Below are 14,356 nucleotides of genomic sequence, written 5' to 3'. Positions count from 1 at the left end.
ATAAATTTATTTTTTTAAAAAAGGGGTGGCGGAGAATTTATCAGTACGGTTGTGTTTTATTTCCAGTGTCTGCAGAAGCCAAACCTGACCACAGACACAAAGGACAAGGAATACAAACCCCATGATATTCCCCAGAGGCAGTCTGTGCAGCCCTTGGAAACGTGTCCTCCAGCTCGACGGGCAAAACGCATGAGAGCGGAGGTGAGAGCCTCGTGAGGCTGATCAGACAGGCCTCAAGTCCCAGTGCTAACGTGTGTCTGACCCTGGATTTCTCTCATGCACGTGCTCTTCATAGATTGAACTTTACTTAACCTCACAGATGGATGCTGTGTATACTCTAGCTTTTACACTTGGGGGAATTGCACTGTCAGAGGGGCAAGGAATTGAAATCTTTCTAGGTTTATGCTGCCTGGACAGTCAGCTGCTGCATGGTTAACTATCAGAGCCTAGGGAAGAATAGGTGAATAGGCGTTCATTGTGACCCTCGTGATGTTGGGCAAGGTTTATTGGGAATTAAGGTTAGTAGGAGTGAAGTTGGAGATTTTTGCTGAAAAGTACTGTTTTTGAGAGGTTACGAAGAAGGTAGTGAAAGCTATTTTTCTCAGACTTCCTGAAGAGGAGTATGGAATCTGTGGCAAACATTTATGCTAAGCCAGAAAATATTCAGTCAGCAAGGGGGGCTGGTGATATATAACACACAGGTAAAATGAGAGTGAAGCACGAGGGAAGATGAGGAGTGAAAGACTTAAGAAGACAAGCTGCTCTTAGATTTCTCTGCTCTGAGAGGTTTCTCCTGGAAAGGGAGAAGAGTAATTCTCCCAGCTGCCTTGTTCCCACGCAGAGGTGGACACATGAGTATGAAGAGTCAGTGGTTAATATATTAGGGAAGTTTAGAACTGGGAAGCCTCATGGCATTGGTTAGGGTTCTAAATCAGTAGTTGGGTTATTTAATAATTATTGGTGAGGATGAAAAAAATCAGCCATTTTGGTTTCTGAGGAAATGGATAAATAAGAGAATTACTTTTCACTTAGGTAAGTTGGAGATATGAAAAAATTTAGTGACTCTATTTTTTTGAAGTGAGAATCCCTCAGAATAGGAACATATATGGTTATTTGAAGCCCACAAGCAGGCTGCAAGTTTATTCATCTTAAAGTCAGTTCTTGTTTGAGCACATCTTGATCTTTAAATGTGTAAGACACGCCCAGTGCTGTGGATGCCTAGGTCTGTCTTGATGACGCATCATGGTGATGGTATGGCCCTGGAAGAAATCGTGTTAGCAGTAGACATCTTGATTGTGCATGAATGAACACAGGCACAGTTCCACAACGTCACTTGTGTCCCAGAGCAGACAGGGCTTTGCTTATCAATCAGTATGAGCACTTCGTGGACACCAGGTACTGAGACTGGCTCACGCGCTCTCACTGATGAGGGAGCTGTGACTCAGCGGTGTTAGGGGAGCAGTTTGTAGTGACAGTTCACAACAAGAATTAATAGAAACTTGTTGTGGAAGCTGAGTTTTCCTTGAATGCTGTCATACTTTGGAAGAGCCAGCAAACTCTTCTAGGCTGATGAAATTACATTATTTATGTAACTGTTGAGGATTTGGCTAAGTTATGTAAGTTGTGAGTAGATGAGAACTGAGGGGCTTCTAGGAGGAAATACACACTGTTCCCGATTTGGGTAGTAACACTTCCCATAAGTCATCCCTGATCCTTTGACTTTTCCCTCAGTTTTTGACCTGTTGAAGTGGAGAATACTCCTAACTTCTAAGTTTCCTCATTGATTCCTTAAGTAACAATAATATTAAGGGTGGGATCTCTGCTCTAAGGGAGAGAGTTTTGAATGTCCTATTAATAGAGAGAATTTATAAGATTATAGGCACTTTGTGATTCCAATTGGATTTTAGAAGATTTCTGTCTTTTTAAAGGTAATATTCATGTATATGACAAATTTTTTTAAGGCCATGAATATTAAAATAGAACCAGAAGAGACAGCAGAAGCCAGAACTCATAACCTGAGACGTCGAATGGGATGTCCAGCTCCAAAGTGTGAAAATGGTAAGAAAGTTCATCCATGAATAGGAAGGAAGAGTGAATAAGTAAAAACAATCATTCATCTGGTAGTTAAGAAAATATTGGAACAACTTTACATACTAGTCACTGGGTTGTGCCTTGAGAAATAAAATCTTATTATATTAATATCCTTGTTTTCATAATTAGATGACTGGAAGGAGAGATAAACAAATGAATATATGCATATTAGAAATGTGATTGAATTTCTCAACTGTAACTAGTTGCTATTGGGTTGGCCAAAAAGTTCATTCGGTTAGTGAATATGTTGTTCAATACAGTTCTTGGTGAAAATGAAAAATGTGTCTTATTTTTACTTAAAACCAAGCAAACTTTTTGGCCAACCCAATACTTTGAAATTTGGTTCAATAGCATTAATTGTAAAGAAGTGATTTGTGAGAAGCGTAGGTGCCTTTGACTGGATATCTGATAGGTTTGTTTCAGGCATGGCAGGCAGGCAGGCTTTCTTAATCTGAGTTTTAGTTGACAGATGCTTGCCTGGCCACTGCTTGATGTCAGTCACTGAAAGGTAGGTTTGACACTGTCTTGAGAGAAATTCTATATAGGCAGGCACTTAGTAATGAAGAAGTAGTTATTGAAATGGGCTTTTCTTAGTGACTGGTGAGTTAGTGGAAAAGGCAGCGCAACATAATGGAAAGTAGATGGAGTTGTAAAAATACAGATCTGAATCTGAATCCTGGCTCAGCCACTAACTAGTTGTATGACCTTAGAGATACTTCTTGACTTCTTTTAACGTCAGTTTTCTTGTCTTTGAAACAGATTGGTTGCAAAGGATTATGTGATTGACATAATAATAATTGATGGAAAGCATTTAGCGCAATACTTTCTGCACAATAGCTCATTAATTGATAGCTAGTGTTTTAGAAAATTCTCAGTCTTTGAAACCAGGAAGCTAGAGAGGCTAGTAATCTTAGATCATGAAGGGACAATCTGTAACGTGGAGGGGGTGCTGTTGGTGAACGGTCAGTGTCTTATGGTCAAGATCAAGAGGAATTTGCTTTCACCAACATATGTTATGTCTTAGTCTTAAGAAGAGCATATCTTTGGCTCCCATTTTGAAAGCATACAGACCTGAGCAACATCTGGTATCCTATCTTGTGCTTGTATCTTGGAATTTGAATGGTGTGAGAGTTGCACGTCATCATAAAGTAGGCAGCACGGAGCTCCTGAACGTAGTAACTCTGGGTGCTGCTGCGCTGAAGCAATCCCGGGTGCTGAAGCAATCCCCGGTGTGCCTCAGCAGCAGGAGGGATGAGCACGGGGGGAGGGAGCTGATGGGCCCAGAGCAGAGGGAGTGCTGACCTGGACTGCTTCCTACAGAGAAAGACGGGAAAAGCAGCCTCAAGCAAGAACCTGCTGAGAGGAAGGAGTGTATTACAGAGAGTGAGAAGGAGAAACCCAGGAGTCGAGCGAAAAAAACCACCAGTGCTGTGAGTCGACATCTTTAAACACTTTTACAGCCCAGTTTATACTTAGTGCCTTACCTGGGACTGCTGGCTCAGTGTCTCACAATGAAAAGACCTTTAGAGGTGGTTTGTAGTATCAGTTTATAAACAGGGAAACACGGATGCATCATGAAATCAGTAGTAACAGCTGGGAGCGTTGACAGCCATTTTTCTGGAGGACGTTCGGTTTAGCACTGAATACTGGTGAGCTCGATCCTATGGAGAATTGTCGATAAGTGACTAGCCCACCTCCAAGCGAGCTGAAGGTGGATCAGAAGTAAAGATGATGTTTTCCAACTTTACAGCAAGGAAGGATAAGGGAAGGAGTGCGCAGGTAGGAGGGAGGTGAGGGCCTAGCAGGGTCAGAGGCCTGGGGAGCTGTTCACTCAGGTGGAAACAAAAAGCCAAGGTCTCTTCCTCAGCCCCCTTCTGAGCACCTGGGAGCAGCTTGATGACAGTGCTTTTGATCTTGGAATTGGAAGTTATTCCAATTAAATGTTCTGTTCATAAATATCATCTTCCTCTGCCCCAGCACAGAAACAAAGCAGTCAGAAAACTAGCAGAGCCCAGGTTTCTATTAGCTACAACAAAAAAGTCTGCTCCGGCTGCCATAATGAAGTATCACAGACCAAGTGGCTCAAACAAGCGAAGTTTATTTTCCCACGGTTCTGGAGGCTACAAGTCTGAGATCAAGGTGTTTGCAGACTTGGTTTTTTACTGAGGCCTCTGTCCTTGGCTTGTAGACGGTCATGTCCCTGTGTCCTCATGGTTTTCCTCTGGGTGTGTCTGTGTCCTAGTCTCTTCTTAAAAGGACACCAGTCATACTGGATTAGGGCCCACCCATATGACCTTTTTAACGACCTCTTTAAGACCCTGTCTCCAAATACAGTCACATTCTGAGGTACTGGGGGTTAGGACTTCAACATAGGAATTTTGGGGAAACACGATACAACCCATAGTAGGTAATGACTGTGTAGGTTTATTACTGTGTTTGGGGGAACTTAACTATGATTAATTAGAATGTAAAGTGGTAATTTAATGTGGTTAGTTAACTTCAGTTTTGTTAAACATGTTAAAAGGAAACTAAGTTTTGTAAAAACTGTAAAATCTTTTGCCTTTTAACATGGCAAAATTGAACTTTTCCTTCATTAGTTCTGTTTTTGGTTAGGTGGATAATTTATTGCCTAACATGTTATTCTTCTAGAAAACTATCTTTCTATAAGCTACTAAAAGCTGGATATTTAAGTAACAAACTTTAATTAAAACACACAATTGAGAAATCTTGGAGATTACTCTTCAGAGTTGGGAATGCATGAGATGTTATGAAATATCTCATAACAGAAGGTGAAGCATTTTTATTTAAAATGTCCCTTATAGAGGATGAAACATTTTCACTTGCAGCATGTTGGAGAGACTAGATTATGCCTCAGATCCATTTCATTCCTAGAGTTTCACAGAATCAAACAGCAGCTCACGACCCTGTGTTCTGTGCCCATTTTCATGCTGCAGGTTGACCTGTATGTCTGCCTCTTGTGTGGCAGTGGCAACGATGAGGACCGGCTTCTCTTGTGTGATGGGTGTGATGACAGTTACCACACCTTCTGCCTGATCCCGCCGCTCCATGATGTTCCCAAGGGAGACTGGAGGTGTCCTAAGTGTTTGGCTCAGGTCAGCAGTAATAGCAGAGGTGGCATCAGAAAATTTCCTTAAGAAGGTTTTTTCTTCACCTTCCGGTTTAGGTTTGGCAATTGATAATAAGGAGTCTCATGACAAAAATTGGGGTGGGCCTGAATAGGAAAGAGGTCTTGGAAGTGAGCTAGCTGCACAGCTGTGCAGCAAGCTGAGAATCAGGAAAACATTTTAATAACTACACTTTAAAAATTTTTATTTAAAAAGAGCATTGCATGCTCTTTGCAAAAATTCTTAGGCACTGAAAAACTTAAAAAATAGATAATTTCATAGTCCATAGATAATCACTGTTAATACTTCAATGTATATTCATCCAGACAAATGGAAATTGCACAAATGGAATTACACTACATAAGTAATTTTAGTAAACATATATATATGATTTCTCATATATATACATATATATGTGAACCATAAGTAAATATACATATAAATAAATATCTTTCCTTTTTCTTTCTTTGTGTTTTGACAGGAGTGCAGTAAGCCACAAGAAGCATTTGGTTTTGAACAGGCAGCCAGGGACTATACCCTCCGTACTTTCGGGGAAATGGCAGATGCATTCAAATCTGATTACTTCAACATGCCAGTCCATGTATGTACATACATAACTGCTTCGATTTAGGATTTTAATAACTTTGGGGAAAGGTATATCTGAAGACGTTTGAGTTGGCCCTTATCTCCGATAGTCAGTCATTGTCTTGCACAATGAAACCTTTAATTTGTTCGGTAGTATTAACATTCCACAGTACTTCAAAATGCATTCTAATTTTTCATTTGATTTCTCTAAAGATAGGCCTTTTGAGACAAATCATATAGCGACAGTAACAGAATACCAATGAAAGGAAATCACCAGCAGTCCTTTCAGCTCAACAAATAAAATTCAAAGAAAACTTTGCAAAATTTATTGAATGACTCCTGTGTGCCAATCCATGTGCTGTGCCCTGGGGGCACATTTACCTCTTGTTATGTTGTCATAAGTTAGCACTGTAAACTTTAGGATTTTATAGTTATTTATTTATTTGGCTTCGTCGGGTCTTAGTTGCGGTGCACGGGCTCTTTGGAGCACGGTGCTCTCTCTAGTTGTGGCATGCGGGCTTAGTTGCTCTGCAGAATGTGGGATTTTAGTTCCCCGACCAGGGATTGAACCCACGTCCCCTGCATTGGAAGGCAGATTCTTAACCACTGGACCGCCAGGGAAGTCCCTAAACGTTAGTATTTTAAATTCTCCTTTATTCCCTTAGAAGCATAAGCATGCTTCATTCAGCATTTACTATTCCATCAAATGCGTACACCAAAATGAATGGTTTCCTACCATACTTCTGGATATTTAAGCTGTTTTTTCTCACTACCAACAAAGTGCTATAGCAGACATCTCCTTTTGCGGGGGGCGGGGGCTGTGTTGGGTCTTCATTGCTGCGTGTGAGCTTTCTGTAGTTGCGGCGAACAGGCACTATTCTTTGTTACGGTGCACGGGCTTCGCATTGTGGTGGCTTCTCTTGTTGAGGAGCACGGGCTCTAGGCTTCAGTAGTTGAGGCATGTGGGCCCTAGGGCACACGGGCTATAGTAGTTGTGACGCGAGGGCTCTAGAGCGCAGGCTCAGTAGTTGTGGCGCACGGGCTTAGTTGCTCCACAGCATGTGGGATCTTCCCGGACCAGGGATCCGGGAACCGGTCGGGATCTGGTTGTTGAGCCCACCCGTGTCCCTTGCATTGGCAGACGGATTCTTAACCACTGCGCCACCAGGGAAGTCCTGTATGTGTCTATTTAATTGGATTATTTTCTTAATATTTATCTATTTTTTCCCCATCTAATAGCTGTATCATTTACAGGACCATAGCAGTGTATGAGTGCACCTGCTTCGCCTCACATCACTAACATTAACTGTTAAGTTACTTAAAATGTTCCCTTATTTAACAGGCTTATACATTCAAGTAATAGTCCCTTTGAATTTTCAGATCTTTTTACCCCTCCTGCATTACATATTATTTCCCCATATGTTTGCTTAACCAGTCCTGGTGCCTCTTGTATTTGTGGTTGGCTTTTTGCACTTTGAGGGACAGGCCTCTGACCTCATATCAGATTAGTGCAGATCCTAAGCACTCAGCCTGGCCAGCCCTTTACACTCGGGCCTGCAGCCGCTGAGTTGCTGCACCCTGCCTTTTCCTCGTGGCTGCCCACATTACTCTCTGCAAGGTCTAGTGGAACGAGCGAGAGGGTGGACTCAGGTGATGTGTTTGAACGCATTTCAGAGGATAAAGCATCGTTCAAATACAGCTAACTACTGTTACTAAACAGAAGTCAACCAGGTTGTATATTAGAGTTCTCAAAACAGAAAAACATCTCCAGTTCTTAAATCTTAGCACTGCTTTCCTTGACTCCTTTTACAGTAGTGGCCAGGTTGTTGATAGAGGAACATGAATTCTTAGTCAGCTCTTGGTTATAAAATTCCTTTTAGAAAGTGATGTTCATGTCTGAGTTGTCGGGGTCCAGTTGAGGAACATTTGGGACGTTATGTACACAGTTTTTCCTCAGGCTGCTATCCTGTGACTCCTGTCACTTAGCCTGTCTAGTCAGATTGGTCACGGGCAGTTTGTGAGTGTCTGAGGAGAGTCACTCTCTTTACTTCCTTGTTTTGTATACAGATGGTTCCCACAGAACTGGTTGAGAAAGAATTTTGGCGACTGGTGAGCACTATTGAAGAGGATGTTACCGTGGAATATGGAGCTGATATTGCCTCGAAGGAGTTCGGCAGTGGCTTCCCGGTCCGAGACGGGAAAGTGAAGCTCTCGCCTGAGGAGGAGGTAGGCGTGGCTGTGAGCATGTGGACTTGCGGGGGCGCCGGGGGGACGGGCGGGGGGCGCCTTTAGAGCGAGCCCACCGTTGATCCAGAGGTCGTCACGCTGGGCTAGTAGCAGCTGTGCTACAACACGTATGTCACTTGGAACTTGAGATAGTCATGGAAATTGGTTGGCTGGCTTGAAGTAATTTATGATACTTTCAGCAAATCCTTAATTACCGGATTTTTAATGATTTCAAGAATAGTAGAAAGAACCCATAGAAGAATTCTAGTCCCAACTAGATGATATGGGAGAATCACTTACCTCCCTTTGACTTCAGATTCTGTAACTTTGGTTTCTCGTTCTGAAGAAAATCTGAGGGATTGGAACCAGATACACACACATAATATAGACACACACACACAGACACACACACACAAGTCCATTTATGTAAAGCACAGAGCTGGGCAGAAGTAATCTATGGGCATCCAGGAGGTAAGCATAGTGGCCCCCCCGCCATTCTTTTTATTTTGAAGGAGACCTTTCAGCCAGCTTTTTGAAACCAGCAGTTCCAAAATGTTAGCATGATAGAAAATTTAAGTATAAAGTATAAACCTTTATTTATACTTTATTTATAATGTCAAGATATTCTCCTTATTTTTAGGAATATCTTGACAGTGGCTGGAATTTGAACAACATGCCAGTGATGGAGCAGTCCGTTCTCGCTCACATCACCGCTGACATATGTGGCATGAAGCTTCCTTGGTTGTACGTGGGAATGTGCTTTTCTTCCTTCTGTTGGCATATTGAAGACCACTGGAGCTATTCCATTAACTACCTGCACTGGTAAGGGGTTCCAGAGAACCTACAGATGGTATGCACGCCGAGTTGGAAAACTTACCCGCCTCTTAGTTGTGACACATCTCTTAACTGAGTCTGAAGAGTGATGAGGTTTTTTTTCCGTAGGTTTTTTTTTTTTTTTTACTACTATTGGACAGGTATCCTAACAATTTAAGACAAAGGTTCTTAAGAATCCGTAGGAAATGCATGAAACCCTGCACTTGCACATGAGTTTTCAAGTATAACAGGCTTCTGGGGAGAAGATAGACAGCTTTTCGCTAATTGTCAAGTCTTTACTCGCAGAAAGGTTAGAAAGCACCGAGTTGCTTTTACTGTGGAAACCCCTTCCCGTTCTGTGGGCCCAGCGGCCCAGATAGCCCTCTGGGCGAGCAGTGGGGCGTGGGGCGTGTGGGTCCTCCAGGACCTCGGGACTGACCGCTCCTGACGGCCTGCTGAGTTCTAGCATCACTGTGCACGGTAGGTAGAGTGCGCCCCATCCGTGCGTGTCTGTGTGTGTGTGTGTGTGTGTGTGTGTGGTGGGCTGGGGCGGATATTTGGGCTCTTTAACTTTTATTTTACATCTGTTTCCTTCCCCTCCATTTCCCTTGCTTTCTGAGTACAAATATATTTGAAGATCTGTAACTCACTTAAATTCCCACACAAGGGATTTGAGGATGTACCACAAGAAAGAGGGAGCTGGCCTTTTACGTGCAGAGTGTCAGTCCTGCTTCCCCAGGCAGTTGCTCCCAGCTGTGAAATGATGTTTACCATACCTCACAGGGATGTTACAGATTAATTGGTTGACAGTTAAACGTGCTTTGAAGAGGAGCTCTTTAGAAATGCTAATCGCCTTACTTAGAGTTTGGTTTAACTCGCTGTCAGGGCGGAGAGTTGCCATCCCTTGCTAGTTGCTGTAGGAAATTGTGGTGACCACATACCCTGTAGCTAACATAATACTTTATATTCTTAGAAATGCTAGATATCTACATTTTCTGAAGGGTCAAGGGTCAGGTAAAATAGGAGGGAAAAGAGGGACCTCAGATGGGAAGTCTCATGTTTAAACTTTATCCTTGAAGAGGGAAAATGCATTACATGTGTTCCGATCATATTTCTGGTGATATTTCTTCAGTTTGAACATTGCCTTACAAAGCAGGATCTAAAAAATAGGAACTGGTTAACCATCTTGTTTGCATTGGTGTTTGCTGGTTGATTTTGTGTATGAGTTGAAGAAGCTACTGAAATTTCATGTAAATTTTGAGATTGATCTGCTTTTACAATCTATTTTAGGGGTGAGCCAAAGACCTGGTATGGAGTCCCAGGGTACGCCGCCGAGCAGCTGGAGACGGTGATGAAAAGGCTGGCCCCGGAGCTCTTCATCTCCCAGCCCGACCTGCTCCACCAGCTCGTCACCATCATGAACCCCAATACCCTGATGACTCACGAAGTGCCTGTATGTTGTGGGTCAATCCTCCTGCCACCTAGGCTGAACTCCCCACTTCTCTTTTTCCCTGTTGCTCACGTTTTTATGAAGCTGATGTGGTTGTGTAGAAACAGCTGTTTGGTGTCATTTAGTACAATATTGCATTAAGCCGGTGGGACTGGATCCTCAGACACCATAAAAAGCTGATTTGTTGCAGCTGATGACTAGATTGCTGAGCAGCCTTACTTTGCAGTAGTAACTGTGAGGCTGTGTCTTCCTTTCCTTTCTGGTGTTCGGTTCAGAGTACATTCACAGGTTGTACACCATCACCATTCCTGCTTTCTAAACTATAACTTTTGTTTATAACTTCAGTCCTTCAACTCAGCAAAACAAAAACCGTAAAAAATAAGTGTTGTTAGTATAAATTAGTTTACTCTGAAAATGGCTAGGTTCTGTTATTGATATAATTAGATCTAAACTCTTGTGTCAGAATCCTTCATACTCCATCCCTACTTTAGAAAATAACTCATTGAATTTACATGGTGACATGCTTGGTGGATCTTACATTCTCCCCGCTGCCCCTAATGAAGCTTAAGAGAAAATTTATTTCAGTGTCTTGAGCTTGGATTTCGGGGTTCCCACTCTAGACTGAAAGATGCTATTGGTGCTTTTTCCTCTGAGGTTTTTCTACGAAGTGGCACTTATTTTTGCTTAGTGGCTTCCTTTTGGAGGAAACTCTGAAGGCATTTTGGGAGGCCAGATTGAGATGTATGAAGTTGAAGAATCCATCTTGGTTAGCTCAACCAAATGTAAATGATACATTTACCATGTTAAGAGGAATTCTTGATCTTGTGACCTTCATTTTATGCTTTTGGGTTCACAGGCCAGTAAATGGGGGCAGATGGAAAGGAATTTTCTTTGAGGGATCCTAAAATATACATGGGCCAAAGCTTAGAAAATAAGGACCAATAGTCATCAAAATACCACCATCTCCTCATTGTTGGCATTTTCCATCTTGACCCCTCCACCCCCGCCCCATGTTGATCCGTCTTTCTGATCTGTTATGAGTTGCTGGCTTTAAAAGAGACCTCTCGCCCTGTTCTTTAATAGTTGAGCAAACCACGTGGGGCTAGACTCTGGACCTAGAGAGGTAGGTGAATGAACTCCTGCATTCGGGGACTCACAGTGTAAGGGAAAGACAGCGTTTACACAGATCACGGAAGAGTGGTATGGTTTGACAGTGGTGTTGACTCGGGGGCCGAGCCACTAACTCTGAAAGGGCTGGAAAGGGCTCCTAATGGCGTTTGAACCGAGGCGTGGGGCTCTGAAGGGGAGTGCGTGTGGCAGAGAGTTGAGGAGGAGGAGGCCGTCCCGATGGAGGGCTGTGCTCCTGCGGTTGGTTGCCCTCTGCAGACTTGGCCTGTCAGAGCCCGGAAGGGTGTGTTCCAGCACAGGGCGGGGCCTCAGCCTGAGTTGCGCGGCTTTGTGGCCTGGGTGCTGCTTGAGAATTGGCATTTCCAACAAGTTCCCAGTTGGTGTTGCTGCTTTTGGTCTGGGAACTACATTTTGGAGAACTGCTGGTGGAGAGATATGTATTGAAAAGACATCTAATATTATTACTATTATGTAGTGGTTCGTTCAGTTTGAGGATTTTATGCCTAGAGCAATATAGGTGTTTTTTGGGTAGAGGGAAAAGGGGAATTGTTGGTGGGAGGTAATTTTGAGGCCCAAATCAAGAAGATCTCTGTGTGGAATGAGATCCTTGAAATAGAGTGGACTTTCTTCAGTTGGTGGTAGGAGATCCTATTTCAGTATGATAATATTTGGAAAGATGTGTCCTGATCCTGGATGTAGCCAGATTTTTGTGGTGTAAGCTGTTTTCTCTTGAGATACTTATCAACCTGGCAGTCTGGGGAACTACTCCATCTTGTGGCAGAAATGAATATCCTTAGGTAATATTCAGCCATACTTTTTTCCCTACCCTTTCTGGAGAATCATCTGATAGTCTATGTCTAGATTGTCTTTCGTGAGGATGTCACTGAAAATCTCCAATTTCTGTCTCCTTAGGTTTACCGAACTAATCAGTGTGCTGGGGAGTTTGTGATCACATTTCCACGAGCCTACCACAGCGGTTTCAATCAAGGTTTTAATTTCGCTGAGGCCGTTAACTTCTGCACTGTCGATTGGGTGTGTAATTATGACCTAGCAAGCCTTTTCACATTTACCGTTTTTCCTGCAGAAATGGTATAGAATGCTTAGAAGCTGTCATGTGTCTAGTTGCTTAAACCAGTTGCTGCTGAAATGGCAGGTCGGCCAGCTGTGTACCTTCCCAGCAGGAGAGGCCCTGGCCCTGCAGTGTCAGCCAAGACCTGGTGAAGAGTCTGCTGAGTGTAGATTAACCACACCAGTGAAGTAGATTAACCACACCAGTTCCACATGTTTGTTTCAGGAAATGTATAAATTCATATTTCCAATTAGATTCTACATTGTTGTAGACATTACTGCATTATTAATATGTTGGGTTTTTAAACCAGTTTTTAATCAATGTACCTAATTTGCCCAATCCTTGAGATGCAAAGATTTTAAAAGGTCCAAGGCTTGTTAGAATCTAGTTTTAGGATTGATATATGATATCAATATATGACCCAAGATGTGATATTTGGTAATTGATAATAAAGGTCAGGAGTCTTTGGAAACAGGAAGGGGAGAGATGAATGTCACGTGTCCTCCCTGTCTTTTGGCGCAGCTGCCCTTAGGCCGACAGTGCGTGGAGCATTACCGCCTGCTGCACCGCTACTGTGTATTTTCCCACGACGAGATGATTTGCAAGATGGCCTCCAAGGCGGACGTACTAGACGTTGTAGTGGCATCAACTGTTCAGAAAGACATGGCCATTATGATTGAGGACGAGAAGGCTCTAAGGGAAACTGTTCGTAAATTGGTAAGGTTTCTGGAACCCCAACTGCATGTCATTGGGTGTTACTTAGTAGAGTTCTTATGTACTTTGATACCATTTTAAGGAAGCTTTTCTTTAGTCTCGTTTCCTTTAAGACCATTCTAATAGATGTATATTGGCGTCTCATTGTGCTTTTACTTTTCATTTCTCTAATGGCTAATGAGTGATATATTGAACATCTTATCATGTATTTATTTGCTACCTGCATATGTATCTCTTTGGTGAAGTGTCTGCTCACATGTCTCGCTCTACCCCGTTTTCATGGGATTGTTGGGAGACTTCTCTTTATTCTAGACACCAGTCCTTTATCAGATAAGTGTTCTGCAAGTGTTTTCTTCCAGCTAGTGGCTTGTCTTTTCGTTCTCTTAGCAGTGTCTTTCAAAGAGCAGAAGTTTTTCATTTTGATGAAGTTCAGTTTATCAGTGTTCTCTTTTATGGATCTTTTTTGGTATGTCCTTCTTAAGAAATCTTTGCCTAACCAAAGTCACAAAGGTTTTCTCATGTGTAGTCATCTAGATTTTCTAGTTTTAGGTTTTACATTTAAGTCTTTAATACTCTTAAGTAAGTTTTGTTTATGGCAAGGTGTGGGTTGAGATCATTGTTTTTGCATATGGCTGTCTAACTGTTCCAGCACCATTTCTTGAAAAGACCCCTTTTTCCATTGAATTACCCTGGCACCTTTGTTGAAAATGAATTCACACATGTGTGGAGCTACTTCTGGACTCTGTTCTAGTCTGTTAGTCTATGCATTTGTCCTCTTGCTAATACCATATGGTCTTGATTACTGTAACTTTCTAATAAGTTTTGAAATGAGGTAGTGTGAGTCCTCCAACTTTGTTCCTTTTAAAAATTGTTTTGCCTATTTTAGTTCCTTTGCTTTTCCATATAAAGTTTAGAATCAGCTTACTGACTTCTACCAAAAAGCCTGTTGGCATTTTGATTGGAACTGCATTCAACCTATGGATAGTTTGGGGGAGAATTGACATCTTAACAATACTGAGTCTTCCAATCCATGGACATAGTCTATCCCCTCATTTATTTAGGTGTTCTTGATTTCTTTCAGTATTTTGTAGACTGCAGCACACAGGTTTTACACATATTTTTTTGGGTTTATAATAAGGTATTTCTCATTTGTTG

The 14,356-nt window shown here is 42.3% G+C and overlaps 1 protein-coding gene across 3 annotated transcripts in view; it reads left to right on the top strand.

The window, feature by feature from the left end:
• The window catches only part of KDM5B (lysine demethylase 5B), a 70,626-nt gene that overhangs the window by 38,170 nt on the left and 18,100 nt on the right, over nt 1-14,356 (top strand). For 2 of the 3 annotated variants that reach the window (XM_079697284.1, XM_079697283.1), the window contains exons 5-14: nt 67-201; nt 1,962-2,058; nt 3,412-3,521; nt 5,046-5,204; nt 5,698-5,817; nt 7,869-8,027; nt 8,668-8,849; nt 10,131-10,293; nt 12,331-12,450; nt 13,010-13,204. In XM_079697284.1, the coding sequence (XP_079553410.1) occupies nt 67-201; nt 1,962-2,058; nt 3,412-3,521; nt 5,046-5,204; nt 5,698-5,817; nt 7,869-8,027; nt 8,668-8,849; nt 10,131-10,293; nt 12,331-12,450; nt 13,010-13,204 (1,440 nt within the window). The remainder of the gene's footprint in view (nt 1-66; nt 202-1,961; nt 2,059-3,411; nt 3,522-5,045; nt 5,205-5,697; nt 5,818-7,868; nt 8,028-8,667; nt 8,850-10,130; nt 10,294-12,330; nt 12,451-13,009; nt 13,205-14,356) is intronic. The other variant, XM_079697285.1, reaches the window with a different exon arrangement.

Source organism: Hyperoodon ampullatus (genome assembly GCF_949752795.1).
Source record: "Hyperoodon ampullatus genome assembly, chromosome: 2".
Classification (NCBI taxonomy): Eukaryota; Metazoa; Chordata; class Mammalia; order Artiodactyla; family Ziphiidae; genus Hyperoodon; species Hyperoodon ampullatus.
Note: the sequence above shows the minus strand (reverse complement) of the source record. Positions and strands in the feature narration are given on the sequence as shown.